Source organism: Thermomyces lanuginosus, assembly GCF_041956635.1.
Source record: "Thermomyces lanuginosus strain ATCC 200065 unplaced genomic scaffold VTN49scaffold_31, whole genome shotgun sequence".
In the NCBI taxonomy this organism is placed as follows: domain Eukaryota; kingdom Fungi; phylum Ascomycota; class Eurotiomycetes; order Eurotiales; family Trichocomaceae; genus Thermomyces; species Thermomyces lanuginosus.
The window spans coordinates 1,507,112-1,524,305 of record NW_027192365.1 but is presented as its reverse complement, the minus strand read 5'-3'; the positions used below and the strand labels follow the sequence as shown (position 1 = coordinate 1,524,305).

The 17,194-nt window shown below is 53.4% G+C and overlaps 11 protein-coding genes across 11 annotated transcripts; 6 read left to right on the top strand and 5 right to left on the bottom strand.

The window, feature by feature from the left end:
- Positions 1-168: 168 nt before the first annotated feature.
- VTN49DRAFT_4614 (uncharacterized protein) lies at positions 169-577 on the bottom strand (the record flags this gene model as incomplete). Its single annotated transcript, XM_069412580.1, has 2 exons — positions 169-332; positions 454-577. 2 exons carry the CDS (start codon positions 575-577, stop codon positions 169-171), a joined length of 288 nt encoding a protein of 95 aa, XP_069267809.1.
- A 283-nt stretch (positions 578-860) lies between these two features.
- On the bottom strand, positions 861-1,184 carry VTN49DRAFT_4613 (uncharacterized protein; the record flags this gene model as incomplete). The annotated part of the gene is made up of 1 exon (XM_069412579.1): positions 861-1,184. The coding sequence occupies one exon, from the start codon at positions 1,182-1,184 to the stop codon at positions 861-863; it is 324 nt and encodes a 107-aa protein (XP_069267808.1).
- A 213-nt stretch (positions 1,185-1,397) lies between these two features.
- Positions 1,398-3,108, bottom strand: VTN49DRAFT_4612 (uncharacterized protein; the record flags this gene model as incomplete). Its single annotated transcript, XM_069412578.1, has 2 exons — positions 1,398-2,983; positions 3,030-3,108. 2 exons carry the CDS (start codon positions 3,106-3,108, stop codon positions 1,398-1,400), a joined length of 1,665 nt encoding a protein of 554 aa, XP_069267807.1.
- Positions 3,109-3,349: 241 nt separating this feature from the next.
- Positions 3,350-4,010, top strand: VTN49DRAFT_4611 (uncharacterized protein; the record flags this gene model as incomplete). Its single annotated transcript, XM_069412577.1, has 4 exons — positions 3,350-3,387; positions 3,448-3,738; positions 3,805-3,924; positions 3,977-4,010. 4 exons carry the CDS (start codon positions 3,350-3,352, stop codon positions 4,008-4,010), a joined length of 483 nt encoding a protein of 160 aa, XP_069267806.1.
- Positions 4,011-6,410: 2,400 nt separating this feature from the next.
- VTN49DRAFT_4610 (uncharacterized protein) lies at positions 6,411-7,803 on the top strand (the record flags this gene model as incomplete). Its single annotated transcript, XM_069412576.1, has 2 exons — positions 6,411-6,601; positions 6,675-7,803. 2 exons carry the CDS (start codon positions 6,411-6,413, stop codon positions 7,801-7,803), a joined length of 1,320 nt encoding a protein of 439 aa, XP_069267805.1.
- A 255-nt stretch (positions 7,804-8,058) lies between these two features.
- On the bottom strand, positions 8,059-8,785 carry VTN49DRAFT_4609 (uncharacterized protein; the record flags this gene model as incomplete). Its single annotated transcript, XM_069412574.1, has 3 exons — positions 8,059-8,227; positions 8,286-8,517; positions 8,617-8,785. 3 exons carry the CDS (start codon positions 8,783-8,785, stop codon positions 8,059-8,061), a joined length of 570 nt encoding a protein of 189 aa, XP_069267804.1.
- Positions 8,786-9,123: 338 nt separating this feature from the next.
- VTN49DRAFT_4608 (uncharacterized protein) lies at positions 9,124-10,509 on the top strand (the record flags this gene model as incomplete). The annotated part of the gene is made up of 2 exons (XM_069412573.1): positions 9,124-9,821; positions 9,873-10,509. 2 exons carry the CDS (start codon positions 9,124-9,126, stop codon positions 10,507-10,509), a joined length of 1,335 nt encoding a protein of 444 aa, XP_069267803.1.
- A 692-nt stretch (positions 10,510-11,201) lies between these two features.
- VTN49DRAFT_4607 (uncharacterized protein) lies at positions 11,202-14,547 on the bottom strand (the record flags this gene model as incomplete). Its single annotated transcript, XM_069412572.1, has 4 exons — positions 11,202-11,697; positions 11,754-14,128; positions 14,187-14,411; positions 14,506-14,547. 4 exons carry the CDS (start codon positions 14,545-14,547, stop codon positions 11,202-11,204), a joined length of 3,138 nt encoding a protein of 1,045 aa, XP_069267802.1.
- Positions 14,548-15,138: 591 nt separating this feature from the next.
- VTN49DRAFT_4606 (uncharacterized protein) lies at positions 15,139-15,821 on the top strand (the record flags this gene model as incomplete). The annotated part of the gene is made up of 3 exons (XM_069412571.1): positions 15,139-15,159; positions 15,410-15,420; positions 15,479-15,821. The coding sequence occupies 3 exons, from the start codon at positions 15,139-15,141 to the stop codon at positions 15,819-15,821; spliced, it is 375 nt and encodes a 124-aa protein (XP_069267801.1).
- A 63-nt stretch (positions 15,822-15,884) lies between these two features.
- On the top strand, positions 15,885-16,306 carry VTN49DRAFT_4605 (uncharacterized protein; the record flags this gene model as incomplete). Its single annotated transcript, XM_069412570.1, has 3 exons — positions 15,885-15,982; positions 16,037-16,078; positions 16,147-16,306. The coding sequence occupies 3 exons, from the start codon at positions 15,885-15,887 to the stop codon at positions 16,304-16,306; spliced, it is 300 nt and encodes a 99-aa protein (XP_069267800.1).
- A 48-nt stretch (positions 16,307-16,354) lies between these two features.
- VTN49DRAFT_4604 (uncharacterized protein) lies at positions 16,355-16,576 on the top strand (the record flags this gene model as incomplete). The annotated part of the gene is made up of 1 exon (XM_069412569.1): positions 16,355-16,576. One exon carries the CDS (start codon positions 16,355-16,357, stop codon positions 16,574-16,576), a length of 222 nt encoding a protein of 73 aa, XP_069267799.1.
- Positions 16,577-17,194: the final 618 nt, after the last annotated feature.

Sequence of the window (17,194 nt, the reverse complement as noted above, 5' to 3'; positions counted from 1 at the left end):
GGTTTTTTGTTTGGGCCGGGGGGTGTGTATGTAATGTGTCTCGGTGCGATTGGAGGTGAAAGAAATGTTTTCGAAGTTGAAAGATCTATTTAGTTCGTTAACCCCAGACCAAAGCTCGGGGCAACGCAGGAAAATACCGACTGATCGGATACTCGGGAAATGCAAAGTTCAGATCATGGAGCTCGAAAAAAGGGGCCGCGGAGCAAGGGTTACAAGGAGCGGAGAGGGAGGAGAAAGGTGGACAGAAAAGATGGACACACTGGCACCTTGTCCGCCCACAGAAAATGGCGATGACGTTGCCATCGGGCCGGCCGCGCGGAGTATCCCGATAACTACGATACGTTAGTTAGGTTACCTAGACCCTTGGCCGTTAAACATGAGCCTCTAGATTTCTAGGCGTCAATCCCACTAGGATGCGGGCACTGAACAGGGGTTGGGCCGCCTAAAACTCACCTAAAGTTAGTGGTGGCACATCCCTACGGATTGGGCTAGACCGGTTGGAGTTAGGCTTGAGGTACGGGGGGGGAAAATGGGAGCCACGCGATGGGTCCACTCCCACTAACTTGCCGCTTTTCATTCTAAGACACAATGGCGTGAGGGTTTTTGGTCCACGTTTTCCACCATCACGTCAATCATCCGTATATTAATTAACCTACCCTATCTCCAGACCACCACCGGGATCTCCTCTCGATCACAACAAATGACCAGAGACGATCGATGCAACAACGCCAGCCAAGGTCTTGGATGGTGCTGGAAATCCTTCCAAATTCCACTGCAAGGTGGCGTCGGATTTTCGTATGTCTCAGTTGGGTCTTCTTTTTTTGTCCATGTCTATCCACACAGATTCCAGGCTCCGCGGACTATTGAACACTAAAACCTCGCCGACGGGGACCTTTTGTCCAGCACGTGCCGTCTAGGGGCCATGGCGATTCTGCCACTTTCCAGTCTCTCAAAGTCGGGGGATCTTTAAACTTTGCATTCTTCATCGAATTCAGATGCCCAAATGGTCTGATCATTTGAAAGGAGCCCTGGATCAGGGCCTTCCGCATGATCCGATCATCAGACCCTTCAATCCCGTGATCCGCGGATCCCGTGATCTGGAGCACCGCCAAGACTCCATCCCTTTTCCTCCTCGTCGCACCGCCACACCAAGAGGGGTTCCGCCGGCTTCCAAGTGGCTCCATCTGACAGGGTACGGAGAAGGCAACCAAACAGGTACTTCGCAAGGTACAACAGTTACATGCAGTTTCAGAGCTTTTGTCTGATGTACGGAGTACTCCGTGCTGTGCTCGGGGTTCTCCCGCACCGAATTACAACGAGGATCATCTCTCGGCGATTTTACACTGTATTAATTTAGAATCACAATCGGAAGATATTCACTCGTCCAGTCAAGAGATTCATCCCTCCATCACCTGTGAGAGGGCTGGGTCAACCACAAACTCGCCGGGCATCGTTGAGAATGATGGCCCGAAAGATTGATGGTGGTCGTCCATCAGGAACTCCATGTCCTTCATCGCGTCCCCATGATTCTGGCTCCCGGTATGGCCCGCATCCCCAGAGCCCGGTTCTTCAGGGGCAACGACCCGCTCGGTAGACTGGTTCGGCTCTCCCAACTCCCAATCCAATTCGTAGAGATCAAATAGGCCATCCTCATCCCCGTCTCCCGTCAGCGCCCGCTGCATAAACAGAGCCTGAATATCCTCCTCGGGGTGCCCATGCTTGCTGCGCATGTGCACCCAAAGATCGTAGTCCCGGTGGAAACGATACGGACAGTCAGATACAAAACAGGCAATCTGACGGCCCGTTTCCTCCGCGTAGCCTTCCCCGGTAAGGAGCGTCAGGGTGGATGGAGTAGGCCGGCTGCTGCGGCGCTGAGAGGCGTCAATTCCTTGCCGCATCCTGCGCTCCGCCTTGGTGTTGGGCAGTCCCAAGTGTGCGGTACGCACGTGCTCCTCAAGGGCCAGCTTGCTGCCATAGCGTTTCCCGCAGCCGTCGCGGCCATCCCAGCCCTCGACCCGCTTCGAACGCGAGAGATCGGTCTCGCCGCAGACAAACCGCTTCTCACCCTGGTGCACGGTCCGGATGTGAACCGTCAGGTTGCCACTCTTGGTAAATCGACGGTCACAGCCCGGCTCAGGACACGGGAACAGCCGTCGCTCATCCAGGCTCACATCACCGTGTGCGATTTCAAGATGCCGCCGGAGCTCCCGAGACGTCGAGCAGACAACCGGGCACTGTGGACATTGCGGCGGGTGTTCTTCCCGAATATGTGCTTGGAGCTGAGCATACGTGGAGAAGCACACAACTGCCGCCTGATTCTCGGGTGATTGCTGTTTTGAGCACTCGCTACAGACAAACCGATTCTGAGAATGCATGCGGCTCTCATGGGCCCGGAGATGACCTGCAGAATCGAACGCCTGTGTACATTGCTGACCAGTCTCGGGATCCACGTGCGTGCAGGGGAAGGGCTTCCGGTTAAGGTGCACCGTCATGATGTGTCGATTGAGCGTCGAGTGTTTACGGAACGTCTCGCTACACGGAGGATATTCAGTACATCGATACTTTTCCCGCCCATCATGCGCCGCCAGGTGTCTTCGCAGTCGCGTTCCGGTGACAAACGACTTTCCACATCCAGGTCTGTCGCAAACGTAGTCTCGAATTTGCGTATGCGCGCTCTTCACATGGTGGTTGAGATGCGATGCCCGCAGAAACGTCTTTCCGCAGCCATCGTATTGACATTTGAAGATGCGCTCGTTTCGGTGTGAACGAATATGTTCTTGCAGGCGGGCCGGTCGATTGAATGCCTTGGTGCAGCCCTCAAATGGACAGAGATGGGTTTTTAGCTCCGAAGGGTACTTCGATGATGTCAGGGAGTATGGTGTAGCGGGGGTATCATTTTTATCATCATTATTCTCTTCACTGTCACTCGACTCTGTTTCGGATTCATAACTGGCATCTGATCGGGGCTCTTCATGGATCCGATCTTCGAGGCATTAGATTTGTGTCTAGTATGACCCATCCGAGCTCACCTTGCGGATCTCCATCGTATCTTGCAGCCTTTCTCGGAGACACGCAGGCCCCTGCGGATGCCTTCCGCTTCATGGCCATGGCCTGCAGACCAAATTGATAGAGACAATCGAGCTTGATTTCATCAACACAACCGCTTCGAAATATTTTCTGCCGTCTTTGAAGCTGAGCTGTTGTGGTTAGGAAGGCGGTGAAATTCAATCTAACCTAATCGAGTTAGTGCAATATCAGCCATGCGACTTTTTTCGGTTTTACCATCGTTCAGTCAAGCAGCAGCAAATCTTTGTGTCAATCGTTACTATAGATCTATTACATCGCCATCATGTCTGACTACGGAGATCACGACGTCGAGGACACTGGGTAAGTGTTTCCTGATTCGCACTATGTTCTCCTGGTGCTGACGGTTTTCGTGCGCGCAAGCTTCGACTACGAGCCAGCGGAGGTCTACGATGAAAATGAGCCCGATGACTTCATCCCTGAAGAAACGGAACAAGCCGAAGCCTATGAGGGCGGCGCCGAGGAGTCATACGGCGACCGAGGTGTAAATGGCACCAAAATCGTGGTGTCGGGGGACCCAAGTGCGGGTTACGGCGGTCCAGTGATGGAGCAGCACCGCGCGAAGAAGATCCCGAATGACCAGCGCACGACAACGCCATACATGACCAAATACGAGCGAGCGCGTGTTCTCGGAACCCGGGCACTTCAGATCAGGTGTGTTGATCCATGGTATTCTCTATCGTGGCGGATGGGACCCTCCCCGCGCTGACGCGTTTGCAGTATGAATGCTCCTGTCCTTGTCGAACTTGAAGGCGAGACGGATCCGCTGCAGATCGCCATCAAGGAGCTTAATCAGAAGAAAATTCCGCTAGTGATTAGGAGATATCTCCCTGATGGATCGTACGTGTTCTCAACTTTGGCTACTCGATTCTCTGCTGACGAAATGTCCTAGATATGAGGACTGGACCTGTGAGGAGCTTCTGTGAATGTCTTATCTGGCTTGAGTTATGTTTTTACATGGGCTCTCGTTCTTTGCATTCGGCATAGCGTTCGGTGTTGGTGGATCTGGGTCGGCTTGCGAATTGGTACTGCGTACAAATCTCAGGCAAACAAACGGACATAGATTAGATACCAGTTCGGTTCAATTGAGTTCATTGGTTCAAAATCATCTTTTAACATCTTTCACATTTACAATATTGAGGCACATGCCATTGAGCTAGTCACGTGTCAATACTAGCCCTATAAAAGAAGTCAGTCCATTCCTCAATCCATGATTCGGGGAAAGATTATTTCCTTTATTGTACCCGCAGTTTATCGTCTCATGCTACCGTTATCTCAGATGCTGGTTGACTTCTCCCAGAATGGAGCTGCGGCATGGGCTAGGCGTTGAGAACGACGGATTTTGCATCAGCCATGTTGTAACAGCTGAACGGCCAGTCTGGCGGCAATTCTTCGGGAGTTTAGTACGAACAACAATCTAAGAATTTTCTGAGACGCCGTCGACTTCGGGTCCTACTTGGCGAAATCCTAGAATCTGATCTGATTTAGAGGACACAATGAGAGATGTATGAGATCTTATCTGCGGATCTCAATGGGCGTTCCGCGGGATTCTGGTCTGTGCGCTCCACGATAGAAACATTGGCGACAGCATCACGGGGGACTCAGCAACATCGAAGTTTCTATAACCACAGCAGTTCGTTTAGGAAGCCGATGGTTTTGCCATAAATTCATGGAACAGGCTTATCGAGCTGAAATTGGAGGCTGTCCATGCCGATTCGTTGCCTGAGAGGTGGACAACCTTCATGAATCATCATCCTCGGCAAAGACTGGATGTAGAGGTACTCCGTACGTTTCGCAATAAGCTCCCGCTCGTCTGGCAAGTGTCTCTGAGATATTGCTGCGGGGTTAATACCATACCGCCGGTACCAGGAGGAGAGCGAGGCACAATTACTCCACGAGAATCGGGGCCAGCTATCCCACAAGTGATCGACAGAGCATGGTCATTTTCCCGTTCAAGCCGTCAGCGACGGCGAGATATCAGACCAGACTCCAGGATTTGTCGATTAGACCCGTAGGTCGAAGGTGTTTGGAAAAAGATACGACAATGTTCCCAGATGAACTCCCGAGGGATTGTTCCCAGAAAGACTAGGAAGAACCGTTCAGCTATTACAATGCCACAGGTAGTATGAGATCTGTCAACATCAACGCCGGGTCTCTTTGTCCATTAAGGAGCCCCTGATTCCAGCGAAATCGAGAGAACTGCAAGGCACTCCAATTGCGCCATCGTGGCTAGGTCCATCATTCATGTGTGTTGGCGATAAGTCAAAACTGCTTTTAGCCACGTACCACCCCTGGCCACTGGCCAGGGGCGAGCTTTCAAACGCACCTTTAGATGATGTTACATTGAAAAGTACTCGCCGCATCGGCTCGGAGAAGAGTCATTCGGTGAGAGAAAATACACAACATACCGGAGACACAAGGCAAGCCGAAGTGAAGCCGTTTGGCAGTCCGATCATGGCGTCACAACGGAGGAGTTGCAATTGGCCACACGCAGTGCTCTAACGTGCCTTCGGGCATAGCCGCCTAACAACCAGCTTCAAAGATGGATTACTAATCGGTTAGATTCGATCGAAACGGACCATTACTTCAGATATATCCGAGAGATCTTTTTTTTATTGAGTCGATATTTTCCTATGTAACAAAATCTTTGCCATTAGTTTTCATAATATAATCAAAGTTAGATTGATTGCATTTTATTGAAGCACGATTAGTGACTTCTATACACAAGCGCGATGTGTTTACTGTGAATGTTCGGGCTCCTGGTCCACACGCCGCGATCTACTTCGGATGTTCGGCAAACATCCCACAACTGATTAGTAATGTCGTTGAAGCCAATCAGCTGCAGCAGAGCACCCCGGCCAAAGTCAACAGGCGCCGCCAGCGGGGGAGCCCCAACCCCAACTTGGTCTTGCACTAAATTTTTTTGTGCTTGACTTGCTCTAACGGTGATGACATTTCCGCAGTAGGCCACGGAATTGCTTAGTCAAGCTCCTGTCAGGGTTCGCTGGTTTCAAAGCATTGTTATTTGTCCGAGACGCCGAATTAAACGACTACGGAGCAGTGAACGAATCAGCCGTACTTAAACGTGTTGCAAAAGTTCGGAATTATTGGGGCATCAGCCGGAGGCCCTGGTCGGATCTGCTGCCGAAGTCCTCTTGTCGTATACTCATAGAACAATCAATTAAAAAGTCTGGCCCCGGAAACGAGAAAAAAAGTAGATCGGGCCAACATTGAGCCATTGCAGTGAATTGTCCTCCTCTCTTTTATATCATTTCTGACCCAAATCAACTCTCTCCCCCAGGCAGGAAGTGAGCATATTAGGCATAATGAGACAAGGAGAGGAGGTCGAAAAGCAAAATGGCACGGCGCCTGCCCCGACGGGGACGGAGAAGTCGCAGACCTCATCCTCCGAGGCGACCGCGACAGAATACGGTCAGAAAGACGCCGTAGTGTTTGACAAGGGCGTCAAAGCATGGCTGCAGGTGATGGGAGCCTTTTTCATGTACTTCAACTCATGGTATGTCCTGGCCATTCCAGAGAGAACGAATAGAACTCGTGGGAAGATGAATCAGGCTGACCGGTGCGTATAGGGGCGTCATCAATACCTTTGGCGTCTTCCAGACTTATTACGAGCAAGATAAGCTTTCGCACATGTCGCCGTCGACCATTTCCTGGATCGGTTCCATTCAGTCATGCCTCTTGTTGTGCGTCGGCGCGATCGCCGGTCCCCTGTTCGATGCGGGCTACTTCTCCTCGCTGCTGGCCGTCGGCAACTTCCTGGTGGTGTTTGGACTCATGATGACCAGTCTTTCGGAACAATACTACCAGATCCTCCTTGCCCAGGGCATTTGTCTCGGGATCGGTACTGGGCTGCTCTTCACGCCGGCCGTCGCCGTTCTACCGCAGTATTTTCGGCAAAAACGGGCGCTCGTCAACGGGATCGCGGCCTCGGGCAGCAGCATCGGCGGTGTAGTCTTCCCCATTTTGTGGCGTCAGCTGCAGCTGAAGATCGGTTTCCCCTGGGCGACGCGGGTCATCGGCTTTGTCGCACTGGGCACCGGGGGGGTGTCCTTGTCCGTGATGCGCATGCGCTTCCGACCCACCGAAAAGCGCGCCCTTATCGATCTCTCCGCTTTTCGGGAGATCCAGTACGTGACCTTTTTGGTCGGCTCCTTTCTGGGCTTTATGGGTTTCTACAATTTTGTCGTCTACGTCCAGCCGTACGCCATCGAAAACGGCATCATCAGCGAGCGCCTCGGCTTCTACCTCGTGTCGATCCTCAATGCTGCATCGACCATTGGCCGTATCTTGCCGAACATGACCGCCGATCACGTCGGGCCCTTCAATGTGCTGGTGCCGTTGTGCACAGCCACTTCACTGCTGGCATTCTGCTGGATTGCCGTGCATAATACCGCGGGCATCATTGTGCTTTCCGCGCTGTATGGCTTTTGGTCCGGCGGTTTCGTCTCCCTTCCGCCGATCGCCATCATGACCATCACCAAGGACTTCCGCAAGCTCGGCACGCGTATCGGCCAGGCGTTCTTCATCTGTGCTATCGCAGTGCTCATCGGCACTCCCATTGGTGGTGCGCTGCGGAACACCACAGGGTCGTACCTGGCTCTTCAGCTGTTTTGTGCATGTTCCTTGGCGGTCTGCACCATCATTTATCTGGCCTTGCGCATCATGCGCTCGGGCCCCAAGTTGCTATATCGGACATGAGGCTGTTGATTCCAGTCATTGGCTGCGGGCTTATTCTGGCAATCGGGTTAAGTTATGTTGTAACTGCGTATGCACGATTGCATCATGGGTTTGGGGTTGCATTGTGCATAGACGGCGTTATCGGGATTTGTCTACTAGGTCATGATCCAACTGGTTTACTGTCTAATCCATGGTCCGAATATATATACATCCAGCTAGTCAAATAAACCCACCTCTAAATAATCCATACCATACGGTCTATAGACATCATAGACATCATGAAACCCACTCCGGGCTAACTACGAAATTCTCGCCGTTCTCTCGAATATGCTCGAGATTCTTATCGCGGCTGCATGGCTTCCGCATATCAAATGCGTCTTCACCTTCGGACTGGCCACTTGGGTCGTCTTGGTAGTATCCAGCGACCCGGCGGAAAACGGAGTACCTAGCTTGCGTCAGCCTTCTACATTATCATAAACGCGATTGTTGACAAAAAAACTCACCCCCATCCCTTGTACATATCAACCGCAACCTTATTCTTCTCGCGCACATACAAGTCCACGAACCAGGCATCGTTGATATCCGATGCCTGCTCCAGGCTCTCGGTCAATCTTCGCGCGAAACCCAACCGTCGCCATGCCGGCGCGACGGTCAAGACGGTGATGTGCCCATGCCAGGGCGTGTAGTGTTCCGAATGGCGCATTGACGGCGGCTGTTCTTCCAACTTGCCCATGACTATTTGCGTTGTCATTCACCCGGTGCATTTACCGTGTTGGCCGATAATTAGCTTCCGGAGCATCGACCAGTTATGCCGGTTGCACAGAGCAGACTTACTGTATCCGACGATCCCAGCATCTCGGTCCTGCACGACGCTGAACAGCGATGGCCATCGCATCAAATAGTTCAGGTAGAAGCCGATGTCATAGTTCTCGGTCAATGGGTCAAGGTTGGTGAGGTTGAGGGAGAGAAGGTCCATAGGACCCGCGCGGCGAATGTAGCTCATCTTGGTAATCGGATGAGCATTCCTTGCTCTCTCAGTCAATTCAACAGTACCAGTGCGATATCGAACCGAGACTGACGTCGCCGTTCGTGGGGCATCGTGGAACAGCAAAATTTCCGACTCGGGTTAGCCCGGTCAGGTACACTCATGTGCCTGAAACCTGGGGCATCATGATTAGTCATCATACGGAGATTCACCTCCTTGAATGACAGTATGCCGAAACACGGGGTCAACAAGCACGTCCTCGTCTGGCTCGAACTGACAGATCAATCGATGGTTGAATTTGCTGGCTCTCTGTGAGATCGTTGCTTAATATAATATTTAACTACTTCCCCAACATCATGTCGATACCGTCCTCGCCATCTTCAAACCGGCATCGCCGCCATCCATCGAGCCTGGACCTAACCCCAAGCACCTACACCGACAATGCGTACTACTACCCACAGACACCGCAGTCGCCTAACTCTTCTTGGGCCCTGCGACCAGAGAATGCCGGGCAGGCGCTGAACGGCGACCGGCGTATGTCGGAAGACTACATGAGCAATGTCGGTGATGGCGGGGGCGGGGGCCTCGGTAATCTCGCGGACGAGCTGGCCGACGCCTGGGCGGACGAAGACGGATACGAGGACGCATCGGGCATCGACGTTGGCCAACCACCGGCGGATGGAGATTCAACAGCGGGGGACGAACCCGGCAGCCGCCGCCAGGCGGAGGAGGGTGACGACGAAGAGGAGAACGTTTCACATGACGAACAAGAGCACAACCGTCTATCGCTGCCGAGGCCAAAGTCGATGCATTTCCAGCACCGTCACCGCCGAACGGAATCGCAGTATGACGGCTCGGATTATGGCAACGACTCGGACTTGGAGGAAGCGGCGGAAATCCCGCCAAGTCTGGAGGCACGCATGGCAGCTATCGAGAGCCTGGCGCGTCGTGGAACGGGCGATGTGCCCGGGGCAACCGATCAGGTTACGAATCGACTGATTGAGCTCCTTCAAAATCTGGGGGCACAGACGGGGATTGAAAACGGTGCTGCTAGGTACGAAACCCCCTACACCTATGGTTAGTTTGAACGAAGCTAACTCTCCAGACTCATCACCGCGCACGCATCTATCACATCGCATCTGACGCACCAGACACGGGCCATCCAAGCGCTGATCCACCCGCTTCTGTTCTCACAGTTCCCTCTCCTCACGCCTGAGGCCATTGATGATCTGATTCCAATGATCGACGAGGGTCTCCTTCCTAGCCTACCTGTTCCTTTCCCAACCACGCAGCCGCAGCCCTCACCCCCAGAATCGTCCTCTCCATCCGCATCCCCCTCCTTCCGACCTACATCCTCTTCCTCCTCCACCTCCAAAGTCCACAACAACGTCAACCCCTCCGCAAATAACGACCCGCTCACCTCCCTCCAATCCCTCCTCACGCAAACCGACGACCTCACGCTCGCCCTGCGCGCTCTCAGCGACACCCTTCACGAATCCCGCCAGCTCACCTCGACGGCCTCGCGCCGGTTGCGCTCTGCACGTGACCTCGTCGCAGAGCTGCGCCGCGAGGACGAGGACCGCGAGGAAGGCCTCCGTTTCATCGAGCGCGGCGAGTGGGACCGACGCCTGCGCGAGCGCGAAGCCGGCCGCGTTTGCGGCGAGGTCGTCAGCGGGTTCGAGAAGGTGTGCGGCGAGTGGCGGAGGAAGTTGTTCGGATCGGAGGGCGAGGTTACTGCATAGGTCTCTTTTTTTGGGTTTGCATTTGATACCCCATGCGTTTCTGGATAAAAGTATCGATGACTCCGCGTGGCGGTTTAGACAACATCTTACAGCAGACGATATAGTTACTGCATCCCATCATATATGTATGTTAGATAGTAGACATAGTATTCCTCAACCAGTAATGCCTAGAATGATGAAGATTGATATCAATCTACTACATCCACATGAGCCTACTCCCCTGCATCGAAGATAATCTCTCAGGGTTTGCAGTGAGATACTCGATTTCTACACCCCTTCCGCAGGAATTACAACCGAAACCAACAAGGAAACATACTCGAAAAGAAACAAGGAAATAATCCATTCTCATGACATCTCTCATCTCATTCTCATCCCATTCGGCATTAACAGAGAGAAAAAGAGACATCGCACACACAGATCAAAAAAAAAAAAAAAGAACTGACCTTTTCAACAATCTAACTACCTCCTAAGCCACCCAGGGTCTCTTCTTTTTTTTTTTTTCATTTCTCGTCAAGAAACATAGAAAGGTGGACAGGATATATGGCATGATGATGGCATGGCGGGTCGAGTTACAGCGTTGTACACATGCGAGAGGACACGAGCAAATAGGTAGCATGATGATGGTGATGATGCGAAAAGAGCAAGATTTTCATTTTTCTTAACAACGGACGGATAGGGCAAGAAGAGTGCAGTTACTGGCGGTTGCGCTTCCAGCTCGGTACCCACACTCCCGGCTTGTCGCCACCAGAGTTCGACGAACTCGCTGCCGGCGGCGGTGTCCGGCCTGGAGGAGGCGGGGTGGCGCCGGCAGCGCCTGCCTCGCCGCGCCGTGCGGGCGGCACGTATTTGCCGGGAGTGGGAGCAGGGGCCTGAGCCGGAGCGGCCTGGCCGCCGTTGGCCGCGGCTGGGGACGGGGACGGGGATGGGGATGGAGATGAGGCCGATGGAGGCGCGGCAGGGGTGGCTTGGTTGTCGCCCTTGTTGCGTAGATGGGGCGGCACGTAACTGTTGGGGTTCCGTGGCAAGGCAGCGGTCGTTTCCTTGTCGGACGCGGCCGCGGCGGGCGGAGGAGCCGTGCGAGGAAGCAAGTTGAGACGTGGGCGTTCCCGCTCTGCTTTGCGCTCCGCCATACGGCGAACCGCTTCCTCCTCGCGTTCCCTCTGCTTGGCTGCAATTTCGTCCAATTTCCTGTAAAATAAGGGTCAGTAACATGTTGTATTAGTGGATTCGCTGGTTGAACGTACCTGCGCTCCTCTTCCCGCTGAGCTTTGCGCTCCGCAAGAATCCGTCGCTGCTCCTCCTCGCGCTTCCTCTGCTCCTCTTCCTCCCGTCGACGCCGCTCTTCCTCTTCTCGCTTGCGACGCTCCTCGGCCTCGCGCTCGGCCTTTTCGCGACGACGACGCTCTTGCACCTCCTTGATCCGTTGTCGTTTCTTCGCTTCGAACTCCCGCTCGGCAGCCTTGCGCCGCTTCTCGAACTCCTCATGCCGTTTCTCGGTAACCATAGCACGGAATTCGTTGAAGTACGGCACAAGACGGCTCAGTCGGTGCTTGAGCGCCACGGCCTCCTTGTGCTTGCGCTGTGCTTCCTTGAGCTTCTGCTCCTTCTGGCGTTCGTACACCTCCAGATCGTGCTTCTTTTGCCTCTCGTAATCCTCTGCAATGTACTTGAGCTCCTCGCGGCGGTACGCCCGTTCCAGATGGTCGATCCGCTTGCCAGTAATCCGAATGCGGTCGTTGAGCTCGTTCTTCTCCTTTTCCAACTGGGCGAGCTTGATCGCACGGATGCTGTTGGTGTCCAGGTTCTCAATGTCCAGTTCGCTGACGTCCAGACCCTTCACGCCGTGCTTCAACTCCTCCAATTGCCTCTTGATCTCTTGCTGGCGGATACGGTTCTGTTCGTCCTTGATTCGCTTCTTCTCGCGCTCGCGATGCTCATCGAGCAACCGCTGCTTCTCTGCCTCCTGGAGCTGCTGAGTGCGGATACGCTTGCGGGTCTCTTCCTCGCGCTGCTTGCGCTGCAGAGACTCCGTGGCAGCCTCCTTCTTCTTCTCGATGATCACGCGGCGAGCAAGCGTCTCCTCGTGTTCCTTGGCAGCACCCTCACGGGCGCGAGCCAGTGCGGCCTGCTTGGCCTCCAGTCGAGCCGCAGTGTACGACGGGTCGACGTACATGCAGGTGATGTGGAGAGTCTTAGCCAGGCGAGTGAGCTGAGAGCGGGCGATCTCGGCCGGCGTGCTCTGCAGACGTTGGACGGAACCAACCTCGCTCTCCGCCGAGCCCGCAGCACTACCAGGGTGCAATGCCTTGGCAGAGGAGAAGATATCCGAGTCAAAAGTGAGGACACCCGCAACGTGGTCGACGCGGATCGCCAGGTCACCCTTCTTGCAGCCGTTCATGATGAACTTCTCGATCATCGCCGGCGTCACCTGGAACGGGTCGGGGAACTGGGCGAGCTCGTAGACGAACTTGAGCTCGACCGTTTCGTAGACCTGCGACAGTTGCTGGAAGAGTCGGGTGAGGATGACCTGCTGTAGGGGCTGGACGTATTTCTCCATCTCTGGATCCGCACCGATCTGCTTCAGGATCGGAGTGATCCTCTTGCAGATGGACAGGGGATGGAACTCAACCTCCAAGATGTTGTACAGTTCACGGATCTCCGGGCGAGCGCGTTTCAACAGATCCTTGTTCAGGATATCCTTGAACAAACCAGCCCGGGTAGGTGGTTGGGCCATGCCGAGAAGGTTCGTGAGGCGAGCATTCTTGTTCTTGCGGACCTCGTCAATATCGACAAGAGCACCGCGCGAGCGCGACGTGCTAATCACGGGAATCGAAAGAGCCGAAAGCAGCACAAAAGATGCGGCCTTGGTCATGTCCGCCTCGGCGACTGGCGGATTGTCCTTCTTGGAGCCTTGACCAGCAGCCAGAGCGGTGGCGGACTGGCGAAGGAGGTTGTAGTAGCGGTTCCAGGCAGCCGCATGGAACAGATAGTTTTCGCTGACGAGGAAGATACGAGCCAGCTTCTCGTAGTAGTTTGCCATCATGATGTTCTTCGGCGGACGCTTGCTGAGGCTGAGAAGGGTGTGAATGTCCTCAACGCTCCGGAAGGCCTCTTGCCACAGCTCCAGCTCCACAGCAACGTTGAGCTGCTGGAATCGGGTATCGAGATGACGCTGCAGGGTGTCGGGATCACTCAGGTTGATGGCATGCATCTGGCCAGAGTACTTGGCCGCAGTCTGGACATGGTTGCGCAGCAGCTCGCACAGGCGCCGGAATTCAGTCTTGCGGGTATACTTCAAGCAGAACTGGAAGGCCTGCAGAGCCGTGGACTGGTACATAACCTCGAGGCGAGCATTGTTCTTAAGGATCTCCAGCACGGTCCGATATGTTTCCCACAGGAACTTCAACCACGGGGTAACGACAGCGCGGTCGGTGCGATCTCGTGATTGTTCTCCGGACACAGTGGCAAGCAAGATGGTCTCGGGGGTCTCAATGGCCTCCAGATCCTCCACGTTGGCAGATGGAGCGCCGGACTCGATAGAAGACTGGATCTCATCGGCCTTTATTTGCGCCTCGGTGACCTTCTTCTCGGCCAGTTCGATGAAGTGCTTAAGAACAGTCTATAGAAGAATCCACAGTCAGCGCGATCAATTGAAACCGGCAAATTAAGGGACTCACCTCAATTGTGCCCACATTGGCGTTCTGAGCAATGTTCTTGTACTGGTAGAGACCATCCTTGGCGGATTTTCCTTTGCGCAGATCGACGCAGAGCTCGACAAACAAGAGCATCACTGGCTCGAGCGAGGCGACAGGCGTACTGCGAGTGCGCTTTGAGGTAACATGTTCATGGAGAACCGTGAGGGCGGCCGGGGCCTGGCCCACGGCGATGAGTTCTTGAGCCCTCTATTATCAATGACAACTGGTCAGCCAACAGCTCTCCCGGCAAATTTTGATTCGCATCCATATTCCGAAATGGACAACAGCACGCGCTTCGTACCTTGAGGACATTTTCGGGCTTAATGTGAGGTGGAGGAGGCATGGTGGGCGACCTGCCCCAAGGGCGACAGTGGGATTATTTTGTTCTGTTTTAGGGTGACCACGATCGGGCGACAGGGGCGAGAGACTTGTCCGGGACAAAGATACCGCAGAACTCGGGACAGCGGGCGAGTTCTGGCGATCTCGACGGTGGACACAGCCGATCGGACCTTGCAGAAAAAATGTCGTTGTGGGCGATGCACGGCAGCAAACGGCAAAATCCCGCCATCCGCCTAAGCGATTGTCACGTGATGCAACCGCGGCTCGATGCCTCAGGCTGTACTCGTATATGGAGAGGCTCTATGAGGTACTCTAGACTCGAGCCGGCCTACGCGGAGTTACTTGTGATCAATAACTCGTCTATCGAGCTCGACCAATGTGGCAAATGCATGGTGATTTACAGCCGGCAGTGATGTCAACAAGCATTTCCCATGTCTGTGCCCAATCGTCCCGCGAGTCCCAATTTGTTCTGCACCGCTCGCTCCTTTTTCATATGCTACGGATCATTATTCTTCCGCCCTCCGGGGCGGAGGCATAAACCTAAAATCGGGGCCGCTGCAACATCATTCACGTGATATCACGTGACGCACTGGAGATGGCCCGAGGTCTGAGCTCCGTGAGTCGGCGACGGTGCAAACGGCCCGCCCAGCTGCTCTTAGGGTGGAGAGAGAACCGTGTCAGGTTATCGACCGTTGCTTTTGATTTATCACTCTCCATCGTGCCGGTCGTTTGACTGTTCTTTTCCAGTTATTGCCGTTGTCCATCCGCGATCCCACCACAACGGGCCAAGGGGCTCACTAAATAAACATCCCGGAACCTCTCGGGCCATTCAACTCCAGTCCTTGGGGGGATTGTGGACCCAATAGGTATCGCTAGAGTAAGTTGGCTGCTTTTTTCCCCCTGGTTCAACCCAAGAGCCTCTAAGCCTGTTAAAGCCGCGAGAAAAATAGGGAGAAAGCCCTGAGGAGAGTTTGGGAGTGCTGCACGTCCCCGTCTCCTTTGACACTCCACCAAACCCAAAGCTCTCCCTATCTCCCCCCTTTCGTCTTCCTCATCCCCGTCGGAGTCAGACCCTCTTTCCCCTCCCCTTTTCATTCTCTTTCGCTGCCTATCATTTCGCTCACTGTTCTTTTTCCTTTCTTTTTGTTTCTTTTTTTACAAATATTGACGCAATTCCTTGAAGGGATCCCTAGCGGCACAGCGTGCGCGTTCGATTTCGTCCAATTCCTAGCCTTTTTCGTCGCGACGACTCTTCGGATCAGACCATCCCACGAATAATCCGACAAGATGCCGGCCTACGAACTTCGTTCCGTCGGCGATGGCAGGGCCAAGAAGCAGAGCATGGCCGACCTTAAATATCGCCGATTGATGGAACTGAACAGCCGACTGAAGGAGGATCTGGATCGACCGCGGGTGAAGGTGTCGGAAGCCGCGTTGTCGTACGTAACGTAGCATCCTCTCGAATGCGCAAGAAATACTAATACAATGCGCAGCTTGATCAATTACTGCAACAACACCCGGGACTTTATGGTCCCGTCGGTATGGGGCCAGGTGCGTCGCGACAACTATGCTAGTTATCTTCTCGTCCCTAACGGTTACCCAGGTCGACAAGCGAGAGGATCCATACGCGCCAACGCAAAGCGGCGGCTGCTGTACCATCATGTAATGGCGATAACGATTCGCATGGGACTGATGTCCCAGTGAATGCATCTCTTTCTTTTCTTCAACTGCACGGTTGCGGCGTGCATCGGTTTATTGCATAATTTTTGGCCACGACATTTTCGATATTGTCTCCTGTTTCCGGTGTTTGGATGGGAGGTATTGTGTATCTGAAGCCAATGGAGCAGACCGGCAGAGATACGCGATCGGATGAATCGACAACGCATCTAGTCTTTTGTCGACTGGAACTCAAATGTATGCATCAACGAATCCGAGTCGATGCGCCTTTCCTCTCGCCCTATTTGTGCCTCGCCGCCTGCATCCATCCTGGTCGTTTCATTTCTTTCATCTCGTGCTCTGATTTCTTAAATTGATGCCCTGTATCGATCACAGCAGTGGGAGGTTCGGATACCGATGGGAAATAAAAGGAAAAAAATGGATCATCTAAACCACATCTGCGGTTGATCTGCTCTGACTATAGTTTTCATTTCTCTATCATTTCTTTCCTTGTGTGAATGACCTGGTTCGCCATTTCCTGTATCATAGATTTGGCATTGTTCATTTAGGCTGTTTAGTTGAACGATGATGTTTGACTGTTCATATACTCCGTACAGATCCATTCCTTTGACCGTACTGCTGAAGCTACTGAACACATTTGTCTTTTCAGTCCATACCGCAAGCATTGATCAATGTATACTTCAGGTACGATACTACGATTACTGCGTAAGCAGAGACTTCCAGCCTAGCGTAACTATAATGTTTGATGTTCTACTCAAAGTCTGCTCGCGACAAAAAAAAAACCTCTCCATGCGACTGTGTCAACCGCATTCTTCCTGAAATGCCGGAGGGGAGGAGGAACTGTCCGCATGAAATTGATCTATCCAATTCGAATTGTGTTTTCATTCGTCTCTCAACCCACTATACACCCTCGTGAGTCGAGACAGGTGACATTTCTACCCTCATTCAATCTACTCCTTCGACCTCGCCAATAA